General features: G+C 37.4%; 1 protein-coding gene across 1 annotated transcript in view; it reads right to left on the bottom strand.

The window, feature by feature from the left end:
• Positions 1–24,329, bottom strand: part of ADGRG6 (adhesion G protein-coupled receptor G6) — a 118,586-nt gene that overhangs the window by 89,702 nt on the left and 4,555 nt on the right. The window contains 1 exon segment of the mRNA XM_068938519.1: positions 23,028–23,128. Coding sequence (XP_068794620.1) covers positions 23,028–23,127 — 100 coding nt within the window. The 5' untranslated portion in view covers position 23,128.

Below are 24,329 nucleotides of genomic sequence, written 5' to 3'. Positions count from 1 at the left end.
ACGCAGTTTAAGGAGGTTTTAAAAGATTAGGAAGTATAATGACAGGTGCACAGTGTTCCTTGAAATGAGACAGGAAGTGAGTACGAGACAGAATTTGATGGCATCATCCTTCTATAAAACTACATGGACAAACTGTTCTCTCTTAATAATGACTATACACTAACATTTACAACCAAGTATTGTACCTTTACTTGACCTTTAACACATTGTACTGCATTAATTGCCTTAACTCTCCAATTAAAGAGAGCCAAGCCCCAGTTTTACTTCCATATTCCTTTTGCCTGAGCTTATTTCAAAATATTAAACTTTGGAATTGATTGTTTTGTATTCAGCAAAGCTTTGAAGTTCACACATGCCAGTAAGTGTCATCAGCTCAAAAACTCAACTTCCTCGCTTTGTAACTTTGAAGATAACGTTCTAGCAAAATCCACCCTCAGAGAACACCCAGCAACAGCAGCGCTCTCCCTTTTAACACCACCCATTTATCAATGTTGTCTGTCTTTCGCACCTGAAATAGGCATTAATAATGGTACGTAAGTATCTACGATCCGCCATCAGTATTGATAGACAGAACCTCTAGATCTACTCTGAGAATCAAACCCTAATTTGACTGCAAGTTCAGTAACGTGGAGATTTTTCAAAAGCTCAAGGACTGGCTCCGTCAGGATAGCAAGTCCTGGGCATTCCAGTGATGGAGCCTCGTTGACGTGTAAAATACAACAAACACAATAAAAAGCGCAAACACAGAAGAGACACTAATCAAAACCGAATACAGAACACTTGACTCTGAAGTGCGGCGAGCTCACAATTCCTACTGCTTTCACTGATCTTTGATTGCAATTTTTAATCACAATTACTCTTTTCCTGCAAATACTCAGATTTTAAAGTCAGTGATACCACAACCTTTGAACCAGCATTTAGAAAAGCAGTGGGGTAGGCACAAAGACTTAACCACACCACCTTGCACAGCATAAGCAGGCTTCGCCAAAAGAGGGAGGGGCATTTTGCCTCCTGAATGTAGACTTACTTCGCAGTAGCAGTCAAGAGTTAGCAGCAAACAGTTAAAAGTTAAAAGGCAGTATTTTTTTTAACTGAGCGCTACAGGATTGCAGTTATGCGGTTAACTGTAAAATCTGGAGGGAGAAGGCGAAAGAGGTATCTCAGTGTTATGGCACAGAATGATTAATAGAAAAATAATTTGCCATGTGTAACAATAAATAATAAAAATAAATAACAAAAAAAGGAGGAGGAAATAAAATATATACCAGTTGCTATGGCACATCCTACCGCCATTACATTACGCTGCCTGTGTGACGCTTCGCAACGTGCTGAATAATACGGCAAGGTATTTTAACTTGCCTCATTTTACAAATGGAATAAATCAGCACTCTTGGGGCTCTCTTTTCTTCTCTTAAGTTCTTCACATATGCTGTGTAGCCTAAACTATTAAACTGAAAACTGTAAACCTGGGTTCATTAATGAACCCATTAATGACTTTTATCTCAGGTCTTTTAGGACTTATCTCAACAATCACTTCCCTGCATTGAAAATTCACTTCAGGGGCTAATGAAGCATATCAGTAAAGCACACGAAAGCAGACTGAGGAGACTCCTCTGAATAGTGCCTCTGTCTCCCACACCCGCATCCTATCATCCTGTCAAGCACAAAGTTAGGGTAAACTCTGGTCACTGTTGCCCACCCAGATGTTCCAGATATTTTATCAGGAGTCCAGATAAGGTTTTAAAAACAGGAATTCAGAGTAATAAATTTCAAGTTTTGAAAAAGAAAATATAGTTAAACATATATGCATACAATATTTTTATATGCTATTACAATTCATATAATGTATATTATTTATATATCTATGCTTTACGTATAATTTATCTTTTAGTTTGAGATGCTATGTGAGATGCTAAGCTTTTCTCCTTTCATTCTTAAATAGTTGTTCAGCTTGCTTACAACAGACATCTAGTGCAGTATTTGAATCACATTTTATATACACAACTAATACTATCATCTCTTTCCTAGTGTTCACTAATTCAGAAGCGATGGGAACATTCTCATTGTTTCAGATGACTGAAAGACTGCCTAACCTCTGTTTTTTTCTCTTACTTCCTAAGGTATTTATATAATTGGGTCAAGTTTTAGTAGTCCAGAAATAATGAAGAATCCAAAACCTACTGACCCCTGGAAAGGCTCCTCTGTCCACTGAGATATTTGCCCCTGATGATTCTGTTCGCTCATTCACTGTTCTCTGTGACCAGCAGTTGCAATGAACTTGATCATGTGAGATGATCTTGTTTTAAAAGAAACAAACAAATTTAGAGAAACATATTTCTGATCAAGATGCATTTTCCTATCACCCAAGTGTAGTGTAAATAGTCTTGATGCTTCTCAAAAAGAAATAATTCTATATTTTGTGTTTCGTACAGTTCTACACTGAGTCCTTGTTTTCCTCTGACAAAGTTTTTTGGTTTTGTTTTTGCACGGTTGGGAGGTGAGTTTCTTTCTTTCTTTTTTTCTTTTTTTTTTTTTTTGGTTTGCCAGATCATCTAGTTCTAGGCCTCATCCAAAACCCTTTTAACTCAAAGCAATCTTCTAACAGTTCACAGTGGGATTTAGACCAAACCCTATGGACTCAAACACCAAAAACCGTAGTTTACAATAAACAAACCCTCAGTGGTTGATCTGACTACGGGTCATCTACAAAAACAAAATAGCTACTTTACTATCTTAATACATAAATTTCAATATAAAACAAGTTGCTCTCAGGTGCACACCTTAATAATGCATAGCAATTTTAGATACAGAAAACACACAACCATGATTATAAAATTAGATGAGAAAATAGCAAGCAATGGTGTGAAGAAAGTTCTTTATATTCATATTACTTCATAAAGCTATGGTGTTAGCTTTGAATCATTATTCAAGTTGGTCCCTACCAGGCAATTAGATTGAGGAAAAAATCTGCATAAGCAGAAAATAAAAGTAATCTTGACAAATCATGGGTCCCTCTAATATCTATCTGAACAAAGAAAGTAATATAAATGTAATTAAACAAAACAGATCACAGAGCATCTCCAGAACATAAATGCAAGGCCCAGCTTACTCAGGGCAATGTATTACTTCCACAGAGATAATGGCAGAGAAGACAAAAAGTGGCCTAAAATTAACACAGGAAACTGTTGTTCGGTGAGTCCTAGCTGTAACACAGGGTCATGATAGGAAAGTTGCACACACTGAAAATAAGGTGAGGCACACCATAACACCAGTTTGCTTGCTAAATGACGCTATCATTGTACTCCGCACAAGGGCGACGCAGGAAAAGGCAGATAGCGTGGTGAAAAAACAGCAAAGGCTACATCTGACCCTCCCCTTCTCCTAATACCATCTAATTCTGAATATGAATTTCAGTAGCCTGAGAGCAAGCGTATTCTGAAATGGTCATGAGCCCACTGCACAGACAGGAACTGGGAAGAAGCATACTAAGGCTGCAATGTATAAGCTGGAATCCGCAGCAGAGATCTGCTAAAACACAGCACGGCATACTTAACCAGCTGGTAAGTATTCGATGCCGTGCCACAGTTAGATCTTTTTAGTGGGCATATTTCACTCGTGCAAGCAAGAGAAGAATGAGTCATGAATGATTTCATAACAGGTCTGCAGAAATTAGTCTGACACCACGACTGTGGGAGAACTAAGCTGGAGTGGCTGTCGGAGCACTGAGGAACATGGAGAAAGAGTCCAAAACCATCGTTAAGGAGCACAGAGTAAGGAGGATAGAGTCTGTGTAAACAGGAAATAAAGGAAGTCTTGCCTTTCACCCTGACCACAGTGTCTAATTGCCATGGATAAGAAAAATTAAACAATTCCTTTCAAACTACTTATGCACATAACCAAGCAGCCCTTTTATTCTGCGTCCTGCCATGTCTACCTCAATCCACCTTGCTACAGTCCCGTGACAGCATTATTTCTACAAGAGAAGTCTGTGACTCCAAGCCTAGAACTGTGTTAGAGTCCAGTGGTAGGAATGGCAGAATTTTAAGGCAGACACATCTGAACTTTATTTTGATTTATGACAAATCCACTCTGTTAAGACTAGGTCTGTGGTCAAGAGTTCGTCAATAAGACTCAGCAATTTTATGTTTGTTTTTTCTTCTAGATTTTCCTGTCAAGGTCTCTCAGCTAGTAGCTCGACTAAGATATAGTCCGTACAAAGAGCTTCCTCAGTTAGGGAAACAGTTCTTTCTTATTCTAATCACTCCCACTGACTCTAATGCCAAGATCGGAAAAACAGCTGCTGCCCAAGAGTTAAAGACTTATTTTACCTACTCTTCCATAACCTACTCATATATAACCTATCATCTAGTCAAAAAAAAAAAACAAAAAACAAAAAAACCCTGAAGACGGGCTATTCCACATTCTCCTCTAGTTCTTATTAAATTACATCTATTAAACCTATTTTAGTAGCTGTATGGCTGGCATAGTACCAGTCAATGCAAGTTTTTCAGTGAAAGTTACTGAGCAGCGTGTGCAAACCAACAAGGGAGTCTTCATTATAGCTCTCCTTCGATGTCCATAGAAAAGTAGAGAAACCTCTTAGTATCTGTAGATGCCACCCTAATACTTGGTCAATTGATCCAGACCTGTTAATTCAGTGTAGCAAAGAAGTGAGTGGAAGACAAAAATGTGACAGCTGCTGATTGGACCTTTTGATAACAACCTGTGCCGGAACAAATAGAAAGGAAAGCCTATTTCCAAAAAAGAAATCAAATGGAAAATATCTCAAAATTAAGAAATCTCCTTCAAAATAAAATAATTTCAAATAAACCATTTCCAATGAATCAAAACATTTCATTTTTATTGACCTTAAAACTTTTAGAAAACATTTTTTAATACTGAAGTCCGTTTAAACAAAAGACATAAAACTTTGCTGTGAATTTTTGAGGCAGTGTTTTCCTGCATCATCAAAACACGTCAGCTAGAATTTTTATCCTAAGTCAAATTTCTTCAAAATTGATATAAATATTTGTTTCAACAAAATAAACCAACAGATTTGAAAAAAAAAAAAATCCACTGTCCAATTCAGTAATAACTCCATTCCTCATCCAAATAGCTCTCCAGAAATTCTGGTACTTTCTTCTTACACAAGCTCTGAAGTTTTCTTAAATGTTATTGTGCAGTAAACTCTATGGTGAGACAAGAGGGTAGGAACAGTGTTGGGTTTGTAGTCTGAAAAGCCTTCAGGTGTGCTAGACAGCTCTCCTGTGACTCTAATTACTGCAGGGGTTTCTCCATCCTGCTTTTTCCCACCCCTCCTGTATTCAGTCTCAAGATTACTCAACTCAGCCCAAGAACAGCCAAAACGGGTTCTGACAGTATTCAGTACTAACAGGAATTATATCATTCTATAGCATGTGATAACTGAGTCACCATGTTCAGGCTGCAACAATTAGAAGGAAAATTAGTAGTAGAGTAGCTTAAATGGTAACTGCTTACATATTTTCTTTAGTCAGGTCTAGACTGGTTATAAAAATGCCAAAGCACTGGTTGATGACCTGCCTAGGACACAGACAGGCCAAATATCTTCCACATGATGTCTACAACTCTGAACAGACCCATCACTGGCTTAATTCAGGTACCCATTTGTATCCACGGCATGCCATTTAAACAAAAGGTTGGCATCCTGATCTAAGTGGTCACGTAAGTGTGACCACACCTTCCAATATCTAATCACATGCTGCACTGAATGGCAATAATCTTGGCAGGCTAAAGCCTTTCTTGGCTTACCTTTGGCTCCAGCCTGATCTCTGGACTTAATTAAAATGATTTGCCATCCGCAACTTTAAGCAGCTTCTATTTATTGAAATGACAGAGGGTTGTACTCAGGCAGCTACTGGATTCATCACTAGGTATGACTTACAAACGTTTGCCAGAAATGACTTATTGCATTTATGACTAGGCAGATAATTGCACTTTTTGACTTCAAACTTCTTGCCACTGATAAGGCTCTACCTCTGGCACTGACTCTAGTGACAAAAAATATATAGAATGGTAACAGAAACACAATACATATATTGTAGCTTAAAGCAGCTGTTCATACCAACTTTGCAAAGGGGACAAATCAACAAATATACACCATCATTTATATTCACAGCTTCTCAGCTAAGTAAGAAAGATTTTATTTTGCCTCTCTGTGGAGAAGGGGCTGTGATCAAGTAGCTCCAGCAAAGTACAGACTTCTGCCCTAAGCAACTGTCTACTCTGCCTATGACTGAAGCTGGTCCTGCTCCCAAGACTGTATCTCCATGACTAGCCAAAGGCCCAGTTTCATTTCAAAATCCAAATCAGAAGATTGGGCCTTCACCTTTTTCTGCTCATATCCCATGACTCTTAATACATATGCAATAAGGATATTTATTATTTCAACAGCCAACAGCAAATGACAGTGATAGCAGGAAAACAGTACTTCCAATGTCTTTTTTTTTTTTTTTAACCTCAAGAACGTTTGTGCAGGACCAAGACACTATGGAAAATAAGTACGTTAGAAATGTATTATACTAAACAGCAGTACATGATTTTCCTCCTTTTTGGAGGAAAAAATGGTAAAATACTGTAATTTTAGAATAGAAAAGTGGCAAGAGTATACTAGGCAAGACACCGGGCAAGTATAAAGAGATATACTTCTACTGACGTCCTGTTCATGAGACCACCTTTGTATACCAGTAAATGTCATTAGTTTAAAAAAAAAAAATCTAACAAGTTCTAGCTAAGAATCATGCCCATTATCTTTACATTGTAAGGTAGAATGTACGAAAAGCTAGTGTTCTAGTTGTAATGCTGGCAGCCCAAGTGAATTGAAAAACAGTATAGCTTAAATACATTAAATAACTTGGGTATTCTCATTCACACTGTGTTGCCTTATACTTAAGTATTCCGTAAACCAGCATTGTTTTTCCCTGCAAATGCAAACCCTGCTATTTCATTTACAAGTTACAAGTCTTCCTGTTCTGAGAAAACAATCACTTTCCAGGAAGTAATAGTATCAGAAGTTTCTTGGCATTTAGGTCTACTGAAAAAACAAAAGTAGCATAACAGTATTATCTTCCACTTAGTGTTATCTCACACTTCTGCATGGTCTTTCAAACTGAAAGGTACAAAAACTCTTAAACTAGCTGATCTCTGAATTGCCCATCAATAAGAAATCACAGAATTGTTGCGGTTGGAAGAGACCTCTGGAGATCATCTGGTCCAACTCCCCTGCTCAAACAAGGTCACCTACAGTAGGTTGCCCAGGACCTTGTCTAGATGAGTTCTGAATATCTCTGAGGAAGGAGATTCTACAACCTCTCTGGGCAAATAACCTGTCCTATTTATCTGATGATATCTGAGTCCACATAAGATTATGCAGAAGTGCTCCACTTCTTTGGGGAGAAACAGGAATGTTAGTCCTGCGACTATCAGATCTGCACTGTGCTGAGTCACAGGACTGTCTGCATTTGTAATAGAGAGCGAGTGCAGCAAATATGGTGAACTGCAGGCTTCCTTCCGCATTTCAGCTTCTGCTGCATTTCAGTTTATTCCTGTCTCTTCTACATTTTAAAAGAAAGCAGAAATTCATGTATTCTATTTGCAGTGATGTTTGTGTTCTTCCCCTTTATCGTCTGAGGGAGCTTCCTATGAAATACAGAGATTTGATTCCTTCTTCTCAAGATGGTCAAGGTGTAGTCTAGCTATTTCCAGCCAACTGAAAATGTTCTTCTGCTAATATTCACAATTGTGAGCCACAAAAGCAGCTCGAGGACAAAATTATAATGGGGAACTACCATTCAACTGAGCTGCTCTAACCTTTCATTACATTTTAATGAAGTACTGAAGTACTGCTCAGTCCTTTCCACTGGTTGTCAACATGATCAAACACATTCTGTTATTTTTGAGACCCCTTCTGCAACATGCAGTCTAGAGCACTAGAACAACAGTGTCATTGCAAATCATTCATCCTGCAGACTTGCCAATAATGTTAACACCTCTAAATTTTGCCAGCAACTGGCAGTCAGGTAAAACTTGTTTACTCTTATTTTATTTGCTCATTGAGCAGACCAGTGCCTCATCTCCCACAAGGGATCTGTGGTATAATAAATGCTAGAATTAGTGGACACCTGGATAAATACAATCTATGTGGGAGAGTCAACATGACTTCTGTAAAGCGATGTTTTGTCTTATAAACCTCTTAAAGAGTTCTTTCCAAGGTTCAGCCATGCTAAGCGGGAAAAGGTGACCCAGCTGACATAGTTTACTTCAGTATCCAGAAAGCTTTTGGCCAAGACTTTCACCAACCGTTTTAAACGACACTAAGCAGCCATTAGATAAGAAGGAAGGTTATGACATGGATAACTAACTGGTTAAAAAGTAGAACATAGGGCAAATGTGAAGCTAAGAACGTAGGAGACTCATCAGTGGAATTCCTCAGGGGTCTTTACCGGGACGTAGGTTAGTTTACATATTCAGAAAGGGTCTGGAAGAGAAGTAGAATAGTGCAGACAAAGTTTGCTGATGATACAAAGTTACTCAAGATAGCCGACACCGTGAGGCAAACTGCAAAGAACTGCAAAAATGAGTCACTTACAAGACAGAATGACTAGGCAATTAAATGACAAATGAAATTCAATGTAGATAAGACTGTCAGAGCCTTGAGTGCACTAACAGGCACTAACAGGCCTTAATAGGCCATCAGTCCTTGCGGCAACTACATTATAGGTCTGTCTCTGGCCCTGTCTCCCGCTGCTCGTGACCAGACTCCCTCAGACTTCATTCCACGCAGGACCTACTCATCCAAACTCCAACACTCCCTAAATGCTCCTCCAGAAACAAGCACTTCAGAAATAGAAGCCTTAAAATTTCTTCTCTAGATGGAAATTTTCTTGTCCCACTTTTTGTAAGTGTAACACTGAATGTTTTATTTCAAATGCAAGTGTTTTTTTTTCTCCAACAGGGCAAAACAATCATCATCAATCAATCATCAAAACGTGATGAATTACAGCACCTTAAAAAAAATCAGTACACAATATCACCCTGAAAAGAATATTGGAAAGATTAAGAAAGGATATATGACAAATGTCTAACTAGAAATCTCCTTGAAGACATGTATGTGGCATAAAAAAATTGAAGGAAAAAAATCTTTTAAGTGATAGTAACATATAAGTAGGTCCTATAAAAAAATACTTCTCTGCTCCTCTTTTTTCATACGTTCATAAATAATACGTTCTGGTGTTACACAGGTTGTACCGAATCAGGTGACTATTGTTGTAACAGCTGGGTCATTCAAAGGCCTTAATAAATAATGAAATTATAAGGACAGTTCTTCTAGTCCTGAGCAAACTACTTCACAGTGAAGTGGCTTGGTTAGTCCAAGCCAGCAAACTGTCAACCTCAGCTTCCTCAAACTGTCTCAAAGTGCAGTGGAAAACATCCTGATTAAGTGAGAACACAAAAATGAATGAAACAGGAAAAAAAAAAAGTAATATTTTGTTAACAAGACTTCCTGCTCTGCATATAGGTTAAATTAAAATTCTAAGTAAGCGTAGCTAACCCTGATTATATCTGCATATATATACACACATATGCCAATACTAGAAACCACCCCCAGCAACATGCAGACACTATTAAGATTGCAAAATCAAGCACTCGGAAGTTAGGAAATGCCAGAGTTAACCTTCATTTGGCCTTTGTGCATAGATAATTGAAAGAATCTTCAATTACATAATCACACACTACTGTTTTTGCAGGACCTCATCCAGGGCACAGGAAGGACAAATCCCACGTAATAAGCAACTTTTCAGTACACTGCTTTACCTTCATTCTTCAATGTTTGACCCTCAGCCAGTTTACTGTTGCAACGCTAATCCACCTCTAATTCTAACCTAATTCTGATTCTGAAAACAGAATCACTGATTTCCTAGCAAGTTCTTCAATGGTGCTCACCAGTGTAGTATTTGAATGTTTCACAAACAGTTATTAATTTTTAAAATTTTTTTTTTATTTTACAATGTGACTGTAAGGTAAGGAGGATTCTTAACTTCATTTTATAGTAGGATAGTGGGGGAACATGGAGATCTGCATCAAAATATCCTCTGAGGTTAGGTGTCTTAATTTCAGACTCACAGGATCTAATTTCTTAAGGGTTTATGTAGATGCTAATGTATGCAAACACAGTCCCTGTTCACTTCAATTGCAACAGTAAGTGAAAATAACACTACAGCTTCAAACCAGGCACAGAAAATGAGAAACATGAAAGACAGCCTATGAAAATACATTACAAACCATATTGTTTGAATCCTCGTAGCAAGTCAGTTGTGTGTCTGTGCAAAGCTGGAGGCCCATGGCAAAAAGCATGCAACTGCTAAATTAAAAAATGCATCATCATAACGGATGTGAATATGGAGACCAAATAAAAGTTGCAGAGGCAACCTGAATTCTTCACTTCTGTTGTTTCTGAGTTATTGAATTGCTGGCTTTCAAATCTTAATGTTTTCTTAATAGCATTTTCTTAATAAGGTTTTCTTCCATTATTTAAAATAAATCAAACTTTAAAAAATGTCACTGTGTGACAATCAGAGGAAACTCACAGCACCGGTGCTTTTATTTCTACCACACAAATCTCTGACATCTTAACTGGAGCAACAAGTGCTAATACTAGATTATCATTCTCTATTTTGCTTCACTATCTGAATCGCAATCTTCTCCTCACCTCTGTATGAGAGGAAATGATTAGACAGTAAAAAAGCCATACTTATTTCTGTCTAAATTAGTGGGAATTAAGGGGTCTGTTACGTGAAAGCAGTAACAGACAAGAAAGAAACATTTAATTCCATGTGAAATTTCAGAAATAGAGGTACCTAGTGTATAATAATTTTTAAAAGCTAATTAAAAGGCAAATAGCAAGGAAAATGAACAGTTGAAACAGTTTAAATTTCCATGTAATTGGCAGTCTGGATATTCACTTGAATCTCTGATATTGTTGCTGATAAAAAAATGGTGTTCACCATGAAAAACATCAATCATTCAAGTTTCATACAAATATATTTTCCATGATCAGTCTGTCCATACTCAGGAAAATAATTTCCTTAAAGTGTGGACAAAGGCTCTGTGCTATTGGGCTAAACTTATAAATCTGTCAGCACTCACAGACAGTACAGGAGATCAATCTACACAATCCAAATAGAAATACATATTAATGTGTTTCCATATGGACATTTGTCCTTAAATTGTTCCAAAAACTTAGCTCAAAATTTCCTTTAATAAAGTCTAAGCTGCATCATAAATGTATGTTTTATAGACATTTTTATCAGTCTTGGTTATGGACATGCTTTCATTATCCATATGTAATTAATATAAATCATATTTTTAAAGCGGTGCCAAAGAAGTCAAAAAATATTATTTACAGTGGTACACAAGCATAGGGTTAACTGGCCAGTCCTTCATCCAGACAATATATCTCCAGGAGCTTCTAATGATGCTAAGTAACTTCAGTTTATTTACGACAGATCACACTGCATGCAAAAAATAATAAACGACCATCATTACTATTTAGCATTTGTATTATAATTTAAAGGGGATAACCATCACGGAGTTTCATTACAACTGTCATTATAATTCATTATAATTTTCAATATAAAAACACAGATAATTCATTATAGTTTTCATTATAAAAACACAGAAGGTGAGCTATTAATCTTTCTGAAGACTCTGTATACGTTTATATACACAGTAACCCCAACAAAGGTCCAAAGTTTATTCACTAGGTCAGTATTTTGGCGGCACACAGGTCTGCTGTGTCTTCCATAATTATTGACAAATGTATAAATGCAGCCCAATAATTGTGTCAAATGGCATAGTTCATCACCTTGCATTTCAGGTAACTGGTTCTTCTGTGTATAGACCACCTTGCTATGGAAAGTCTACTTGCATAGCAACTGATTAAGATGATATTTATCACTGTCAGTATTTGAAAGCATACTTCTCAGTTTATGCTCTAACATCATATGTTTTATGAGGAATAATACAAAAGGACAAATGAGGACTACTTCAGAAAACTATTATGAGGACTAAAAAAGAAACTGAATCACAAACATACAGGACAATTTTCCTAAGACAAACTATAAAGAATAAATTGTAAGTAGCAAAGGGGAGCTTCTTGGCAAGAAAAAATAGTGTTTTCTTTAATTTCCACCAACTGCTATTAAATAATTTGTTTGTGACTCTCAGAGTTCCTATTTTGATGACTGGATTCTAGTTTTAAGACCTATTTTTGCTTTCAAAATGTGCAAGTTTATTTTCCACTCTGCTGTCAGTTTGTATCATTTTTTTACAGTGAATTCTGTAATGGAAAGCTAATATAAGTCTGATGCAAAACAGCATGAATTGCTAAGAGATTAGATTTTAATTTTTTCTGGTAGTTTGGCTTGAATCCTGCTTATGGAAGCTTTTTCTTCGGATCTTCACATATCTCAAGTGAATAAACACAGTAGCTCATTAAGATAAGAAGCTTTGCAGACCTCACCCTAAAGATTAAAACCCTGGCCAAACTGGACTGTCTTCTCACTAAAAACACACACACTGTTAATGAAATCGCAACAAATCTTCTGTGTAAACATAAGCAAAATTAATCCATTTAAGGAGGAAAAAGAAAGCCTTCCTTTGTGTGTTAGGATTAAAACCAACTACATTACGGATGGATGGGTAGGTAGAAACAAGATGTGGATGCCTGGGCTCACAGGATTTCTTTACTGGCTCTGCCAGTTACTGAACAGTGGCCAATAGGATGCAGCAAATCTAGCTGAAAAGAGGGTGATAGGAATCAGCGCACAGCTTGTGACTAGAGACAACTAGACGTACACACACCAAAAACGCTGTCTTCTTCTTGCCTCAATTTTTGGGAGAACTCTCATTTCCCTGGAAATTTCCCCTCTCACTTCACCGGAAATCCGAGGTGCTCAGAATTCCTGCAAACCAAGGCAACAGGGTACAATATCCCGTATAAAGTATAAATAGAGTTGAAAGAAAAAGTCTTTAAATGTCAGCGCTTCCGAAAGAGCTTGTGCATTTGAGTCTTTAGCTGGAGCTCACATCAGTTCTGAAGTACCAAGTGAGGAATCACGTGACATGCGGATTATACAGGTGAAAAGCAGAACACAAGACTCTTCCATTTCAAACATTACTGGGTGAGATCACAGTAATCTATAGTCAAAGACCACAAATTGCAACCTACAATTGCTGCCAAGTGTACACAGCAGCTCTTCTTTCATCCCCTAAGCCTTTTTCCTTTCTGATCGCTGAATAGCGGAACTGTAGCACCATGCAGGCTCTATGAACAGAACTTTGGTTTCCTCCGACATGACAACATTGTTTGGCCAAGACATCAACAGAGAAATAGTTTCTATTTGGGCGTTTAGGGAGGGATTTTCAAAAGCGCTTAACAGTGGTGTAACTTGGCTTTTATTCAAGGGGGCAGGAAAACCTCTACTGGCTTCAGCGGGACCAAATAAAATCAATGGTAAGCAATCCAGGCTAAGAGAAAAATGGAGGAACGTTCGGACTATATGTAGGGAAATATTTATTAAGGTGTTTTTTTTTATATATATATTTTATTCCAAAAGCTGTGTAAAAATATTGCAAGATTAAAATAGCTCTGTCTCAATTTCGGTATCCCTAAGCATATCAAAAAACAAACAGCATGCCTTCTATGAAATTATTCTATGTCTTTTCAGTCATTTTTAGTAAGAAAATTATTTTTCACTATTTTATTGAAAAAACACCAAGCTATGTCTTTTTATCTAATCTTTTTTTTTTTTTTTTTTTTTTTTTTTACAAATAAGAGTATCATGATAAATATTTGGAATTTGAAGGAAAAAACTATTACACTAGAAAACTGATTAAGATAATGAGGAAAGATAAATGCTTCGAAAACAATAGCTTAAAAAACTGGAAAGACTCTTCTCAGCTACACTTCTCGCGTTTGATACATTCCATTGTTATGATGTTCTAGTCGGAAACAATTTATGCAGCCAGGCACAAGAGAAAAGTCAATTTTTTTCCAAGGATCTTGAGTTCAGCTAACGATCATATAATTAAATTGCCAGTCTCTCAATATTGATATGTGATAAATAATATGGGAAAACAGCGCACACAGTCAAAGGAGTTGTCAGTAGCTACAGGAGTTGCCTAAAAAAGAATAATTGCACCACGTACGTCAACACTACAGATAAAGGTGGGTGTGGGGAGGGGAAGAAAATCACCCAAAATCAAAGACAGCTGACTAAGCCAAACATATATTATCTGCAAGTAACTAGTGTTTGGTAAGGGATTTAGAAACCATTCATTTGGTACTACCCACCTGTGAAAAATATTTGAGAAGTTTCTTCTTGAAGGGAGTGGATGTATATAGAGAAAGATGTTTGTCTTTTTAATCCTCAGTACTATTGATAGCGATGCGTTGCCTAAGAGATAAATTTGCTGTTGTATCGGTGCTACTTCTACCACTTGAACTTTCACTGAAACCCTTCTAAGAACATGGGAGGATCAAATGCAATGCATTTCTAACGTAATGAAACAATCAGCTTAACAGAACATAAATCGCCATATACAGAGATGGACAGAGGGATGACCTGATTGGTGGCATTGTTGCTATACGCTGCCTTTGCTAGTTTAAGTGACAAGTTTTTGGCAGAAGTATACCCAAACCAAAATCCATGCCAAAATATATGACATCTTGGAAGCAATACACTGCCAAAATCCGACAGGTCAGAGAAAAAGCCCTGTCTTTTATGATCTAGTTACATAATAAACTGTAACTAGAGCAGTTGGTGCACACAGCAAATTTGGTGTACCGTGCTTAGGTATGGAAGGGGACGGGATTTCATTGTCTTTACAATTACATCTCCTTCAAATACTATCATCACTCAAACAAGTTTTAAGGGAAAAAAACCCACAAGGCCTTAATTCACTGTACCAATGATGCCTTTGTTCAACACAGGTACTTCTGCATTTTATTTTTGTACATACATTACAGGCATGATGCTTAATATAACAATTTTCTGAAAAATGTTAAAATCCAAGAAGATTGAAACACAGTTTCGGGGATTCGTTGTTTGAAACACTGGACGTGTGGATACCAACAGCTAGCATGAGACCTCTTAGTTATTTTAAGATTTCAGTAGAAAGGGCGTTAAACAATATTGTTGTTCCTTTGCATATGCTTAATGATTCAGCAGGCAAGATGATTTCATGCTTCCCTGAATGGTGCCAACTTCTATAAAGTGCAGTATGATATGACTAGCTTACTTCGGAATTCAAAAATATATACTCAAAGACGTAGAAGGAAAAATAGTAAAGATTTAAAGTTTAAACCTGTTCATAAGCATTTCCTGTAAATTCAAGACAACGAGGAAAAAAATATACTTCCCCTCACTCCCCAAACCACAAAACGAAAAAAAATCACTGAGGACTGTATCACTTGCGTAAATGCCTCTGTGGTAACTTCTAACCATGAGGTCTTTTTCTCCACCTAAAAAGCAAGTTCTGATAAAAAATGACTTCAGCTTCATAGTATGGATTTGTCACTGCACAGTTCTTAATTAGAAGAACTGTGAGAAGCCAGAGCATGCATCTGAACAAAACAAACTCTGTTCAAGATAAGGAGTTGCAGTTTTGTCTGACACCCATTAAAAAGCATATTCATGAGGGAAAAAGCTGGAATTGGAAAAACTCCGATTGCACTGTATCCTTTCAAAAATTAGGTTGGCTGTGTTACGATCTTTTCATGGTTCTACTCTGTGCTCTGCAAGAGCCAACTCTTGAGGACATTTAGCACTAAATAAAGCACTTTTTAATGACGCACTGGAGGGCAGTTGAACTACTTAGGGGATATCCAGGAAGTGTTTTTAAGAATGAGACCTAACTTTCTATCATTGCCTAACTGACCGATATATTTTCCCAAGCAACGCTTTTTCAGTCTACAAGAACTTTTAAAGAATATGTTTCCTGAAAATATGTCCTGCTATCATTTCTGTAGAATATTAAGCATTATACCTTTGCTGAATATTACAAAGCTACAGCTATAGCCGTTCAATCTGAGCTACCATTGCGGTGGGCTCTCTTGTCAAAAATGACTACTTCCTACACTAGAATTTGGACAGACCAGAAATAAGTGAAAAGATGTTAATAAAGTACAGAAGGGGAAATTCAAAAAAAATGGGAATTGGTGTGCATTTTGGAGGTGGGGGGTTGGGAGGAGGTGCAATGTTGAGGATAATTAGCAAAATTGTTCCAAAAAGAGGAACTGAAAAGAGCAGTGATCGTACTGCTCAACCTGCTGTTGTCCCACATGACAAACAATGGGGTAAAAGCTGTAAAATGAAAGATGGGGAAAAAAGGAGCACAAGAGGAATGGGTTCATAGTGGCATCATAAATCTGTGACTAGAGTCGGGTTTAGAGTGAAAAAGGGCTTGACTCTTCCGGAGAAGGCCAAGAAAAGGAGTAAGTGTAAACGATATCTAGGTGTCTGACTACACAAGCAGTATTCTAATTAGGAATTATGCACTTAATTTTCCTGTACTGTGGCAAGAGTTAAGAGCGTAGCTTGTCATTTACAGGAACTGGGCAGATCAAGTAGCACTGAACCCAGCCAAAAGTGGAAGCATTTCTGGGAGCCCTGCCTGCACCTTGATTTAGGTGCCTATATTATCACATTTAGGGTAGGAAAAGTGGGTTTTGGTTCACTTTATCATAGTAAGGCATGTATTTCTTCCATGTAATTTATCAGTGTATCACACTAATATGTTAATTAACTCAGTAAAAAACAGTTTACAGTCTGTACCTGAAATGTTATTTTTCCTCATACACCTGCAGAGTGGAAGAAATTCTGAAATAGCATTGGTGAATTAATTATTCAGAGGTATTTTTATACGGAATTTTAATGAGCATGTACTTTCTGGGTGGGTCTTCTAATTTTTTAGTATTGACTAAATTGTAATTAAGATTCTTTCACTTCATTTTTTCCTATTTCTTGTAAAACAGAAGTCATTTTATATATTTTAATATTGTCCACATAAAATGCACTGAGGCAAGTCTGTCTATTTCAGACATCTCTGTGCTGTGGTTCCAGTAAAAACATGGATATTAATATTTCAGTTATCAGGTAGCAACATCTGAGGGCTTGACTCAGTGACTATTTACAGGTCACACCTTATGCAAATGACTTAAGCAATCCCACTAAGTAGACAAATCAATTTTATCGAGAAATCATCATGAGCATAACCACATGCATGTGAAACGTGCAAGATCAACACTTGCTATTAGTTGCCAAATGCTGACTTTACAATACTAACCACTTACTGCTAAAAGGCCTACTGGTACATGAAATCAACCATTTTAATTACCCTTTATTAGTTTTAAGAATTATCTAGCAAAATGCATGTGACATGTTTGCTAGATTTATATGTACAGAACTATTACCTGGAAAACGGTCCTGTTCTTAACTAAGAGCTCTACTTCATAATGCAACATTTCTCATGTTACTAATCCACAGGAGAAAAAAGTGACATTCCCAAAGACCTGAATCTTTTAATGAGACAGAAACAAGTTTTATTCTAAAACGTTCATTCATTTTATTGAGAACAACTGACAAATAAAGAATGAATTTCTTTACACAAAAACCTCTGTCAGAAACAGCCTTTTGTAAAACACAGTCCAGTTGGCCATGAGTCATTCTGGGGTCTATTCTTAGCTCTGTCACTGAACTGGATATTTTACTGCCCGTTATCATAGAAAATATTGACAAATTGGCAACACTGAAAAACTGTAATTTGTCTATGTTTTTCATTTTTAACAGTGAAGAGAAAAAAGGCAAAAATACGTCATATAAGGATTCTAAAATTTTACATACCAAGGATATGAAATGTATATTCTTTCTTTAGTGAAAGCAATACTTTAAAGAAAGGTATATTCTTTAGTCTATATTCAAACAAAAGAATTCACAGACTCTGTAAGATAAGGTTCTAGTCAGCTCTGAATTTTTGTGATACTTGACCATATTCCATTTCTTTTTTGGTTACAGGTGCATATCAGAGGAGGGGAAAATCACTATGCTTTTAATGCAGTCTAGATACAATTAATGGAATGAGGTTCAAACACTTCAGGGAAGATAATCATCAGCGCCATCAAAAAATTACAGCGAAGAAAGTAAACAGAGGTAATAAGCAGCAGCTTCCTGTGAAATTCACTCCAACAGTAATTTACTTTCACATTAATTAGCTGTCAAGTAAGAGAAACATAAGAAAGCCAACCAGCGACTTTTTCACTGTGAGACCTACCTACATGAACACAAATTCTAAATACATGCCTCAAACCAGCAGAAATTTGGATATTAAGTAGACAGAACATAAGGAATTGCCTTTGATTTGTTTGCTTAAACTACATTAAAACATGAAAGGAGACTGACAGGAAAAGGGGAAAGAATGGAAATGCTTTGGAGCTATTTATTAGATTTCCAGATTCCTTCTGGCTAATTGCTCAATTACACATGATGTTTGCATGTCTATGTAAGGAAAGAAATTGAAAGACTGAATGCTTCTTTAAAACGTTTCAGGTTTTGCAAGTCTTTCTTAACGTTCAGAAACGTGAATTTCTATGTGCGAGTCGCTGACAACGCTCTCAATTACATTTGCTGGCCAAGACGATATACGCACACCCATTCCCACCCCAGGGATCCCATGAGAGATTTCCACAAAGCGTCAGTAATAATGTTATAAAAACATTCCCTGCCTCTTCAGTCATCGACAAGGATTATGCTGACTGATGTGGGTCATGTCTTGGCACTTTGGTTCCTACTGTTTACATGGTAAGAGAGAGACGGATAAGCAAATGTGCTGACAATTATTTCATCATTCACCCAGCGATAGGATCTTTGGCCCTTGTCTGGGGTAGGCAGTCAGAACCGTGGTGAAAACACACTTCCTGACTTGGGAAGTTCAAGATAAAACTCCATTTTTCGCAGAAGGCAACGCAACGGCTAACTCTTGCTGCTAGCACATTAGCAGTACTTCTCACTGCGTTCCCAACATGAGCACTTCCCACCGCTAGTCCCTTCCTATCTCTCAGGAGGCTCCTGAGCCTAAAGGGTCATTCAGAAACAAGCGAGGACTTTAGTCCCTCTCTTATCTGTACAGGCCCAATTATGGAGCTTGACAGAGAGAGATCATCTCACATGGTGGACTGTATCGGCCATATGGGTGAATGCTCTTTCTCCAAATTTACTCTCTTAAGAAAAAAAAAGGGGGAGGGAGGGGACTAAACTGAACATTGCTGAGAGGTTATATACAACTGATGCAACTGTTTTTCACTTTCTCTACTGAACTGCTGCTTCTTTATTTAAGATAGGGAGGCTTATTTAAGATAGAGAGGACAAATACCAGTATAATTCCGTAGGCTCAGCAAAAGCACTGTCATATTGGCCAATGTGTAATTTCCACCTCTATTACTGTTAGATCTCCTGATTTCCCAAATTTTGAGACAAAATAGAGAGTTCTATAGGGCAAAGATTAGCATTATAGAAAATAAGAGGAGTTAGGAAAGCATCGAATTTATTCCTCCACCCTAAGGAGAGAACAATTTAGACTTAAACTCCCTGACAGGTAGTACTATAAAATTTCAAGGACTGAGATTCCCCAGTCTTCTCTGGCAATCTATTCCACTGCTCTCTACCTTTCAATGAGATTTCCTCCACTAACTTATCTTGCTGTAATTTAAACCCTTTTTTTTGTCCTTTCCACAGTCCAAAAAGATCAATTTATTCCCTCCTGTTCCAGCTAGCTTTTTAACTATTTCCAGTTGTTATGTAATCCCATTCTGCCTCCTCTAGACCAAAAATATCTTAGTTTCTTCTTTCTGCCCTCATTGGTCATGTTTTCTAGAGCTCTGTTCACTCTTTTTGTTCTCATTTGGGATCTCTGAAACAATCAAAATGTACATACAAGCAAAAAGTCAGGCATGCCTGAATCTCGGATTAAAGTGGATTTAACTTAATCTTGTTTGAAACACCACCATCTCAACGTCATAGCTTCTAAACAGCGCTTCTCTGGAAGCTAGGTAAGCTCTTTGCACAATAGGCCAGACATATTGCTATAGGCAGAAAAATTGAGACATAGCTTAGGAAAGTGACTCACTCAAGGCCTTCGGGCACTTCTGCTCCACACACAAGAACTGAAACCTATTGCTTACTGAGCTACTCGCCTTCGTAACTTTATCCCCAAATCACAACATATAACCTGCTAGAATAGTTAAGGCTGTTGATATTTTAATTATAATATGTACTATATATTTTTTTTATCATTTCTTTCTGTTTAAGTGTCAGAGTCTATCCATTGATTCCTCTGAGCTATCAGACCTATATTTTGTGATTACACTTCACTACTGCATCTGCTTGTAAGTATTTCGCCATCACCTGCTCAATTCAGAAAAAGGAGCCTGTCACCGTAAACAGTAGCTTACACAATGCAGAAATTGGTGGCTAAATATTCTTTTCATAGACCGTTCTGCTGCTTTTCTAAGTTTTCTGCTATGAAATCCTTCTCCTAACCTTTGTTTCTGAAAGCAGGCCAAGTCTTGTAGTTCCTCCCAAGTTAAACTATAAAATTATTGCTTTAGCATTTTTTCCATGTCACAGCATGACTGATTCTTATCCTTATGAATGACCCCATAAATAATCCATAAAACCTATTTCTGATTATCTTAATCCTCACTTGAATGTAACCTCCTCTAGGCAAAGCTCAATAAGCCCCAATAGCTTTCTGAGAGTACAGCTCACTAGCGAAGCTGGATGAATGTCAAGTTTTATGATATTTCTACAGTAACTTCAGTAATGTTTAAGCTGCTAGGGAGAATATCAATACCATATGAATCCACAGCCAAATTGACTAGTACCTTTCAAGAAAACAAAACAAAAGAAAACATAGCAGCAGTTGTGTTTCCCACCTCGTCTGCCTTGCTCTATTAAAAAGAATGGATGAAAAGACTAAATTTTGCAACTATGATTTAAAATCTATGTTTTCATGTTAAAAAAAAAAAAAAAGAAACCTAAGGCTCTACAGATGAATACTGCCAAATGATAGGTTGCTGTAAATGTCTCATTTTCATTTCAGCTGAGCGTTAATAGCAAACTTCCTGTGATCTCTTCTAGTGCTCAACCACAAACACATCCGTCTATTGAAACAGGGTCTTTCTAGCTTACCTTATTTATCTACTCAGCATTCAGATGGATAGGAAAATATCTTTACCATTTACTGGAAGTTTTGAACATTTCAAATAACCTTCCAGTTGAAGAGAGGCAGAGAGACCCCCCCCCCAGGTGCACCTACCTGAGATGTAGAAGACTCAGGTTCAGGTCTCTGTTCTGATTTCCATCAGAGACCTGGGTTTGAGTGTTCTACATGCCAAATGAGTGCCTGAGAAAGGAAATATAATACAGGAAACCCAATTAGCTAGAACACTAGGGCTGCTTTTACCTCTCCAGTGGCAAAAATGAGTTTATTACTGAAATAGTTAGCCATAGGCCTATATGCTTTTGTAAAAGTTGACCTGGGAGTTTGGCATAGGACTCTTGAACTATCTACTGTTTCAGTACCAGCGCAAGTAGGAAACGGTACGCAGTGATTAGCAGAATGCAGAGACAAGCTTTTATTTGGCTTTCCCTCTCCTCAGCATACCAGTTAGGACCTTCTAGCCTATAGGACTTACCACTGTTCTACCACCTCCTCTTCTGATGTCAATTCCTCTTGATAAGAATATAGTTAAAGACTAAATGTCCTCTGGCCTTATCATTCCAGTCACCACACATCAGCCTGCAACAGCTAGCGTATATTAGAGCAGTTTTTGTTGGTTTATTTTATGCCAAGGGTGACAGCTGCATGGCCCAGGATCATGTATGGCACAAGATCACAGGGACACAAAGGGCATTAGCCAGCTGAGCTGCAGATGAGAATCAAGTCCAAACATACATTTCTGGCTACACAGTTTGAGGGAGAGGGAAAATATGTATTAAAGTGACATGAAGTTGGAAACTGCTACTGTACAGCTACTGCACCGAAATGTCAAAAAAACCTATACTTTTTTCCTTAAAAACAAAAAAAAATTGAAGAAAGCAGAAACTCCTTCTATATTTAACACTCATTTTGCAACTCTTTCCAACGGCAAGTCTGTAACAGCAAAACTACCCATCTGATATGGAATTAGCTGAACACTATAATCTGCTCCAAAATGTTCTTATGCTCCAGAGCAAACTCCAGAGGTTTTTCCAGCAAAGCAGCTGGCACTCCTAAAATATTTCGCACTCTAGTGGTTAGGAAAAGACATTTAGTAAATGAAATATCTCATTCATATGTTTAAAGAAAACAGTTGCAACGTATTACAATACTCTGTGCCCAAGTGCCACTACAGACCAGGAGGATGCTAAGTTTAAACTTCTTGCTCTGTGCAATATCTGATTATCTTATGTTCATACAGCTTACTAGGGAATGTTTCTATCAACTGAATCATTACAGAATTTAAAATTAATAAGTATCTACAGTTATTTCACAAAACACAAGGGTTACTGAATACATAATCAACAGGCACAAACTCTACTGTGGAAAACGGATGAAGAACTACAAGATTACTTGCAATATTTCAAGAAGCAGGAGAAATTCATGAGATGTAGGTATTGACAAGGTAAAAGCGAAGGAAAGGAAAAAGGAATTCAAAGCGCAAGGTTAAGGAAAAAGATAACAGCAACTAACAACAAAATAATGAAAAACAATAAAAGTTTGACAGCAGACAAGACACAAGGTATCAAATCACAACTAATAATTATAACGTATCACTTCCACCAAAATTTCGTATTGTACATAATTCAGCCATACGTAAGCATAATCCTGTAGTCAACAGATTTTGGCTCCTAGGCCCTTTATTTAAGCAAGAAGATAATTTGCAGACTTACCTGCTTGCTGCATACATACAATATATGTGGTAAACAAGCAGAGACAGTGCCGCAGCTTCCATTTCCAGTGATAGCACCACATTTCACTTACATGAAACATCCTGTAAAAAAAAAAAAAAAAAAAAAAAGCAGGCAACAGTAGGCAAAAGTTCAGGGAGCTTTACAAACAGCCAAGAAAATAAGATAAAACTACTGTTAGTGAAACTAGCAGTAGTTTCACTAACTACTGCTAGTAGTTAGTGCTACTAACTCCAAGTGCTACTTTACTTAGCAGCAAGTAAAGTAAAGTAAAGTAGCACTTGAAGATTATGGACTGCTCTAGAGAGAGGGAGGGAGAGAGAGCACGTGCGTGAGAGAACACGCGAGAGAGATCTTCAGCCCTTGACATAAAGTGAGGTCAGAACTGTTTTTCTGTGACCCTTAACAGACAACAGTGGAAGATGGGTTGTGGCTAGGCCTCTAAGCATACAACATGAGATTTCAGTAAAAGAAACAACAGTCCATTTGGTGACAGTCTGAAAGCGTTAAGGTGGTGCTTTGGGGGAAACTGCAAAGCTTTGTATTATCTACTTGCAAATTTTACATAAAGGAATATATTTATGTGGTTGACATGTATTATATACATATTATATGCCTCACTAACTACATAAAGATGGTATCTGAGAATTTGCCTCTGGTCTTAACCATTACCACACTTCTTAGTGCTAAACCACACTTACTGGTTAATTATATCTCTCAGTGCTAAAATTTGGATAGCTATGACATTTTCTGCTGACAACTTTCGCTAAAAGCCTGAAACTTTCGTTGTCAAAATCTAGAGGCTCATCTGTGCTGCCAGTGAAGTCAAGGACATGATTATTATTTAATAAAACATATGCAATTATAGTATCATTTTTCACTTGAGTTTAAAATTTCCTTTGCCATGAAGTTTACGTGACATTTAATGGCTAAGCCAAAATGTTTCCTCCATAGGGTGCCCCCTAGTAGGGGAAGCAAGAAAGGAGGTTTGTAATGACTCTTTTCAGAGCTTTAGCCACATGTTCAAAACTAACAGTGCATCATTATATTCCTATCTCATTTTATTCAATGAGTTAGCAACAAGCAAGAGCAAGGAGCAAGCCGTGGAACACAACACATTATTTTGACCAACTCATTCCCATCCTATTCGGCAAAGACAACCAGTAAACAGCCTTTGTTCAGTAAGGTATCACGCTGGGAGAAAACCTCTGACAGAATCCTCGGAATACTTCATAAGCCCATTTCCAGCAACAGCAAGTGAGGACGAACCACAGATGGAATAGT

Source organism: Struthio camelus, chromosome 3 (assembly GCF_040807025.1).
Source record: "Struthio camelus isolate bStrCam1 chromosome 3, bStrCam1.hap1, whole genome shotgun sequence".
In the NCBI taxonomy this organism is placed as follows: domain Eukaryota; kingdom Metazoa; phylum Chordata; class Aves; order Struthioniformes; family Struthionidae; genus Struthio; species Struthio camelus.
Note: the sequence above shows the minus strand (reverse complement) of the source record. Positions and strands in the feature narration are given on the sequence as shown.